The 7,500-nt window shown below is 36.0% G+C and overlaps 2 protein-coding genes across 3 annotated transcripts in view; one reads left to right on the forward strand and one right to left on the reverse strand.

Annotated features, from left to right (window-relative positions):
* LOC104723235 (5'-nucleotidase domain-containing protein 4-like) lies at positions 1,854-6,072 on the forward strand. Its single transcript, XM_010441569.2, has 17 exons — positions 1,854-2,410; positions 2,644-2,738; positions 2,895-3,014; positions 3,105-3,194; positions 3,285-3,400; positions 3,519-3,618; positions 3,812-3,883; positions 3,961-4,008; positions 4,090-4,167; positions 4,243-4,362; positions 4,471-4,576; positions 4,674-4,837; positions 4,955-5,089; positions 5,230-5,360; positions 5,455-5,517; positions 5,616-5,694; positions 5,789-6,072. Exons 1-17 carry the CDS (start codon positions 2,035-2,037, stop codon positions 5,834-5,836), a joined length of 1,941 nt encoding a protein of 646 aa, XP_010439871.1. The 5' UTR covers positions 1,854-2,034; the 3' UTR covers positions 5,837-6,072.
* LOC104723246 (probable WRKY transcription factor 45) overlaps positions 6,798-7,500 on the reverse strand; it is a 924-nt gene continuing 221 nt past the window's right edge. The window contains exons 1-3 of one of the 2 annotated variants that reach the window (XM_010441584.2): positions 7,379-7,500; positions 7,252-7,299; positions 6,798-7,163 (exon numbers count right to left, since the gene is read on the reverse strand). The exon at positions 7,379-7,500 is cut by the window's right edge and continues 221 nt beyond it. In XM_010441584.2, coding sequence (XP_010439886.1) covers positions 7,126-7,163; positions 7,252-7,299; positions 7,379-7,500 — 208 coding nt within the window. In that variant the 3' untranslated portion in view covers positions 6,798-7,125. Of the gene's footprint in view, positions 7,164-7,251 lie in introns of both variants that reach the window. The other variant, XM_010441576.2, reaches the window with a different exon arrangement.

A 7,500-nucleotide genomic window follows, 5' to 3' on the forward strand; every position in this document is an offset into this window, starting at 1 on the left:
ATTTTAATATTTTAAAAAATAGAAATTTTCTTTAAACAAATATTCGTAATATATTGTAATATTTATCTTCTATTTTTTTAAAGAGAGATATTGCGTAAATATATTAGAGTTCTGATTCTGTAAACAAATTTTGTTTTTTTTTTTAATTTTCGTTTTTTAATTTTTTTTAAAAAATTAAAACTTAGAAAAAGGGTATAATTGTCCAGTTTTGAATCTCATTAATGGCAAATTAGTAATCTTAAGTCTGAGGATGAATGTGGTGGGTTTCAGCAACCTAAATAGAGAGTAAAAGCTTGTTCGAAATATTTATAAGAGTATTTTTCATTAAGGGCAAAGGAGGTCAATTTTTGTGAGATTGGCTGGGAGCTCTCTCGACTTCTCCTTTAATATATTAGATTTACATGTACAAACAATTAAAGGCTTTGACAAAAAAAAGATAATAATAAATCAAAAGGCTTACAAAAATGAGTGTGTGTAAACAAACATTAACACAATACCATTGATTAACCACAAACATAGGAAAACTTATAAGTTGGATAAAGTAAACAAAGTGAATAACTTACAACTTACATTGATCTATATTACTCGTTAATATAATAAAGGTTCCATGTTCTTTATGTCTTGCTATGTTTCTCATGTATGTCTTCTAATTCTTAAGCTGATCTATGAGCAATTTAGTCACGATCTCCATCTGCAAACAATATAAAGTAAAATATCACCATGTAACACAAATTTGTGAAGACAAATCAACAATTGATAAATCACTACATAACAATGGAAACAATAAAGTGATCAAATTTTTTTTACTCATTAGTTTGTATGTTGTACCATGTAAGTCTAGATGACATGAATGATAAGTTGTACATCTGACATGACTAAACTATTAAATATGCTAATAGATACGGCATGTTGATTTGAAAACATAGTTAAAGACTCATATATGCGCGTGCATAGTCACACATAAATTTGAAGAGCACATGAAGAGAAAAAAATAAAAGTAGCATAATGCTTCTTCAAATTTCAGACTTTTCCAACCATACTTAAGAATGAAACTTTTCGTCGGCGAGAAAAGGACCTGAAAAGAATATATACTATAGAAATTGTAAAACTAATTTACCGAGAAAACTAACTGATTTTTTTTTTTTAATTTAGACATGTAGCCCAAATATACTTCTGTTTGACACCCTAATTTGGAATAAGGGTTGGTCTTTAAACTGAGGAAGAGGATGATTTTGTTTTCTTTTCGACCAGTTAAATTGTTTTTTTTTTTTAATGTTTATGGGGGTATATGTAGGCATAGATCATGGGCGAATAACAAGGATTGTAGATTGTAGATTATGAACTGTTTTGAGAAACTGTTAGATATGTTTATTATTTTGCTTTTAACATTATGTCATTAAAGTAAGAGATTTATTTTTATTATTCTTTTAAAATGAGTGCAAAATCCATGTGGCTAATTTTGATTGGTAAAGTGACTTGTTAATTATAACATAAAGAAAGCTACTCAATATGTTCCTCATAGTTTGATGTTGAGAAGTTTTTATATATTTTTAAAAAACAATGATTACTGGTTTTAACTATATTATTTTCTCTCACTAAAATATATTATTTAATTTTAGACCAATAACAATTCAAAAATTTAAATTGTTTCAATGATTATTTTTAAAGTTTACAAAATATTAACTTTAATAAATTTAAAATTATAGAAAATCAATTTTTGAGGGACAAATAAAATTCTCTAAAACATCGATATATGCGAGAGAGAGAGAGGGAGTATTAATTAGTAGTTTCATGAGTGCTTTTTTATTTGATTTTTTAATTTATTTTTTAATGAATTAGGAAAATGAGAGGAAGAGATTTTGTCTGCGCTATTCATGCGAATAGATTCTGATACCAAATTTGGATTGTGTCGTGTCCTTTTTTATCCGAGAGGATCAACATCTCCTCTCACTCTCATCTCCTAGAAGTTAAAAACATCACGCCATTTTACGAATTCAAACGTCGATGTTCTGTCGTTTTTCTTGAGTTTAGGAGATGCCTAATTTCTCAGTTAACGTTCCCCAACTCTCATCCCTTTACAGTACGCCAAAAGTGAAACGAGGAGGCACGACGAGAATGAATCTATGTGCCGATCAAGTGTTCGACAAAATGCTTCTGTGGAGAGGTATGGCAACGAAGATGAAGTTTCCTTCTTGTCCTGCTGCGGAATTGTCTGATTTCAGGAGAAGTAACAAGAGGAGATCTAGTAGAAGGATGGTAAGTTGCAGAGCCGCAGGAGCTGACGGTGGACGCGTGGCTGTTGGTGACGACGTTTTCTCGGTTACTACTTCGTCCAAGTATGAAGTTGACTATCTGGGTCAGAGCACTAAGGGAGATTTGAATCTCAAGCTTGACCCACTTCAGTCCTTTGGTATACAATCTTCCATCATCTTTTGCTAGTTTTCAAAAATTCAATTTGGGTTTTTAGTGGAATGTTTGAAAAAAGATTTGGTCTTTAGTTACGGAACTTGATTTTGGTTGACTGAGATGAATAAGAGCTAAAAAGGTTGAACCTTTGTTGTGGCTGTCACGTTGTACGAGTAAAAAAAGCTTACATTTTTCTGTTATGCAGTCTCATGATTAGAAAATGTAACTGTGATGTAGGAGATGGGCAAGCTACATTGGAAGGTCCAATTGAGGAGGTAGCGAGAACAGAGGCTCAAGCCGCTGAAAACCTGATTAGAGAGTTGGGTATCCAAGTTCGTTATCTAATCCTTATAATGTTGTGTTGTATTTTTGTATTTGGAGTTTGAGGAGCAGTGTTGTTTCTAACACATAAATGTACCGAGTTCTTTGTGTCTGATGAGGATGTTTCGCTTTCTGGCATCTCAAAATTTTAATGCTTGATATTGTAGGGTCCTTTCTCTGCGCAACACTCTCCTCGTGGTATTTTTTGTAGTCGTACCTTGAATCTACGGTCCATTAGTGCCATTGGATATGATATGGATTATACTTTGATGCACTACAATGTCATGGTGAGTCCTTTTTATTTTATTATTAATAAGTAGGAAAGATGTATGCAGAAAAGAAACCCATAATTGACGTTAGTGTATGGTCTTGTTTAGGCTTGGGAAGGAAAAGCTTATGACTACTGCATGGAAAATCTAAAGAGCATGGGTTTCCCTGTTGATGGACTTGCTTTTGATCCGGAACTGGTGATGTGTTTATTCTGGTGTTAGTTGAAAGGTTCTACACTGTAGTATTCTCTCTGTACTAAGACCAAAATATGTCTTCTCTTATTATAGGTTATCAGGGGTCTCATGATTGACAAAGAGAAAGGTAATTTAGTCAAGGCCGATAGATTTGGGTATGTGAAGAGAGCCATGCACGGTACAAATATGTTATCAAATAAAGCTGTCAGGTATATTTGGCTTTTTAACACCGTTGGTAACGTGAAATAAAAGAAAAGACAGTTTCAGAGTCCTTGTTCTTTATTTGAAGGAAGTCTCATCCTCTTATTGTCTTTGTTTGTATGAAAGTGAGATCTATGGAAGGGAGTTAGTTGACCTGCGGAACCAGAGTCGATGGGAGTTTCTCAATACATTTTTTTCTGTTTCAGAGGCTCTGGCTTATGCACAAGTACGTTCTTTTCTTACAAGAAATAGTTGCTGAATAACTCGCAGTTAATTGTGGACATAATTTACTTTCTTGATTTATAGTGCATATAATATTCATATCCATTTTATCAATGCTTCTTCACCGCCATGAATGTCTTCCTGCAAAACTTTCCTCATAGGTTTCTGCTGAGTAATTATAGTTCAAATGATTTCAGATGGTGGATAGATTGGATGATGGATGTATTTCGGCAGATCTTGGCACGCTTGACTATAAAGGACTTTACAAGGTTTTGTGTTTCATAGCACCTAAATTTCTTTAAACTGAACGGTTTGCGTATTCTTTATCTCTAATTAATGTTTTCAGGCTGTTGCAAAAGCTCTCTTCAGAGCACATGTTGAAGGACAACTCAAGGTTGATAGTTTGTCCATCCTTTAATCATTTTCTTAAAGATCAGTTTTCTCAGGCCCATTGTAAATGACAGTTACTTTGCAGAGTGAGATCATGTCCAAGCCAGAACTATTTGTAGAGCCAGACCCCGAATTACCTTTAGCTCTTTTAGATCAAAAGGAGGTAATGTTTCAGTTTTCGCACAATATATATAATCATGATTGTTTCAGTTGTTAATAATGTCCTGTTCGCTCATAGGCTGGTAAAAAGCTCTTGCTTATCACAAACTCGGATTATCACTACACAGACAAAATGATGAAGCACTCATTTAACAAATTCCTTCCCAATGACATGGACTGGCGAGATCTTTTTGACATGGTGAGCAAACACAAATTTGTTTCTGCGTTTAAGTTGTAAAGCAGTTTGTTTTTCCAGAGACTAGTTTGCATTAGAATCTACTACTTTAACATTCATGTTTCTACGTAGGTTATAGTTTCTGCTAGGAAGCCAGAGTTCTTCCAGATGTCACACCCTCTGTACGAGGTTGTGACTGGAGAGGGTTTGATGCGTCCATGCTTCAAGGCTGAAACAGGTTATTTCTCATTGTTTCTACTGAATGTAAGTAGATAATTTTGCTGTGGAGAAATTCTAAATTTTTTTTTCTCTCTCTCACTGCTTGTCTCCCCTAGGAGGTTTGTATTCGGGAGGAAGTGCTCAAATGATAGAGAGTTCACTAAACGTTCATGGAGATGAGATTTTGTATGTTGGTGACCACATCTACACTGATGTCAGTGTATCCAAAGTCCATCTCAGGTGGCGAACTGCACTGATTTGCCGTGAACTGGAAGAAGAGGTTTGGATAATTGTTATGAACTACAATCAATAGATGACAGAGCTTGGAGGGCTTTCGCCTTTCATTCGTTGAAGTAATAGAAAAGAAAATAAATGATTTGGTCTTGTTTCGTTACAGTATAAGGCTCTAATTGGCAGTCGTGGTCACCGAGAAGAGCTAATAGAGCTTATAAATCAAAAAGAGGTTGTTGGAGATCTATTTAACCAGCTCCGGCTTGCTCTTCAAAGACGAAGCAAAGGCCGTCCTGCTCAGGTTTGTTTATATCCTTACAATGTCCAGAGTTCATGTTGTATATCCTGTGTTAGATACAATGGGTAGTATGTTCAGCTATAAGATTAGAGTTTCGTGATGGAAGGTTCTCATGAAGTTATCCCTTTATCTTTTTCTTCTAGACACTCGCTGCTACCAACTTGGATGATCAAGAACTGACAGAGACCATGCAGAAGCTTCTTATTGTAATGCAAAGACTAGATGACAAGATTGGTCTAATGCTGGAATCAGACGGCGAGCTCTTCAACAAAAGGTAGAGAAACAAAGGCAAAACAAATCGTAGTTAGGTGACTCGGGAAACCTAGAAAAGGATCTGTCTAACCTATAATTCTTGGGCTGTTTTCCAGGTGGGGCTTCCTCTCACGGGCGGGTTTGTGGGATAAAAGCCACTTGATGAGACAAATAGAAAAGTATTTATTCCTCTTCTCTGCATTTCTGAGCAACTTTTAAGCTCAAACCAAGCTCGCATTTAACCCGTCACTTACAATTCCCTCAAAATTGGTTTCAGGTATGCTGATATATACACATCAAGAGTCTCCAACTTCCTCAACTACACGCCTTTCATGTATTTCCGCTCACAAGAGCAGGTAAGAGAATAAATCAGATTTATCATAATAGGTACAAACGAAATTTGAGGCAGATGCTAATTAAACTCACTCATTTTGTTTCTCTCCTATGCAGTCACTGGCTCACGATTCTCCGCTTCCAGATGCGGGTATGGAAAACTAGCGATTGTGCCCAAATAGAGGCAACTCAGTTGTGTGTTGTAATATTTCCGGATGAAAAACTGTGGATAGAAATGTAACAATAGGCAATTCTTAAGCTCAAAGTGATGTATAAAATATGTATCTCTAATCACTGAATTGAAGTTGAAGCTGGCCTTGGTTAGTACGTTGCTGTTGTTTTTTGTAATGTCTTATCTTGTACGTGCTTTTCAGTCTGACATTAGAAGCAGTTTGTGCAAATGACTATTTTTATATAAACATTATGATCATGATTCTGGTGACTATTATATCCACCATGAGCAAAACGGTTAGGACCGCGTATTGCTCGACATGGAAAGGGACCTACCGATCCAATGCCGTAGGAAGTACAGTTGGACAGCTCTATGCGGTCCAGTTGGACCGCGAGGCGGTGATTCTCGTGAAGATGTTTAAGGGTAAGTCACTTTTATAAACTTTGGCATCGTGTGCAGATCCCGGAATACCAACATAATTATATGTAAATATCATGTCTATGTTACATATTGCGAGGATGTTCACAATTGTTTTTACCGTGCCTATTCCAGTATCTTTGTTTCTGTTGTCCAGAAACCATGACGGGAACATGTGTCCCATCGATTGCACTAATAAATCCTTTAAAATATTGCCAATAACGTCGTTCAGCTTGCAATTTTGGATGTACTTGCATAAGAGCCGTCAGATTTGGTGCAAATGCCCGATGTACTTGCATATCAGCTGAATGCCCGAATGTACGCATTGCATTCCTTTGTGTTATGTTATATGTCCACACATGTGTAGAAACATAGCCACACTCTCTTTGGCAGACATATTAGATGTGTCTCGGAGACCAAAGGAGATGGATTCTAAAGGTTGGAGAAAGGACGCTTCTGAAGTACCCCAAAGATAAGGGTTAGTGGGTAGATGAAAAGGAGTGTTTTGGTGTTTTAGTCTGGTTAGTTTTTGAGATATATATGTTAATGCTAGTTTTAAAGTAATGGTCTTAACACTTGAGTTTAGCATTCTTTCCCAACTTTTTTGATTATTACATCCCGTTCCTCTACTAATTCATCATTCATCAACCCCTACTAATCATATATGGACCGAAGATTTATGCGGTACGTAGTATTATATAAGAAATGCAAAAGAGCAAAAGTAACTAAAAGGAAGGGAAGATGTGCATTTGGGTCAAGATGTGGTGGAAATTATCAGAGGGTTTATCAACAGGATGGGTATGAACACCTTGGTAAGTTGTAACCACCACTCCTTCGTCTCCTAATAACCTCTGCACTTGCTTCTTCACTCTACATCCTTCTTGTGTGCACTTATAATAACTCCTATACATATGTGAATCATATACATATCAGTCTATTAACTATGATGACCAAGATGCATAAAAGCCTAGTATTAGGTACGTGTACGTACCTGGGAAATATATTGTTCTTGACAGCTTTTTGGCCGTACTTCCTCCACCTGTATCCATCATCGAGAATATCAACCTGGCTTCTTGTCTGAAAGGAAAACTTAGGTTCTCTCTCTTTTTTCATCTTACTCTTGGGTTTGTCTTCTTCATTAGTGTTGATGTTCTGGTGTGTCGATGATGATGATGCTGTCGGCTGAGCTCCACACTGTGCAGAGTTGTCAACCTTGGTCACCGATGATGAACATGGAAAG

The sequence above is a fragment of the Camelina sativa genome, chromosome 2 (genome assembly GCF_000633955.1).
Source record: "Camelina sativa cultivar DH55 chromosome 2, Cs, whole genome shotgun sequence".
Classification (NCBI taxonomy): domain Eukaryota; kingdom Viridiplantae; phylum Streptophyta; class Magnoliopsida; order Brassicales; family Brassicaceae; genus Camelina; species Camelina sativa.

Coding starts and splice junctions, on each gene's coding strand:
- LOC104723235 (XM_010441569.2), top strand. CDS start 2,035: ATGCCTAATTTCTCAGTTAACGTTCCCCAACTCTCATCCCTTTACAGT. Junction 3,015..3,104: donor TGATGCACTACAATGTCATG/GTGAGTCCTTTT, acceptor GGTCTTGTTTAG/GCTTGGGAAGGAAAAGCTTA. Junction 3,401..3,518: donor TTATCAAATAAAGCTGTCAG/GTATATTTGGCT, acceptor TTTGTATGAAAG/TGAGATCTATGGAAGGGAGT.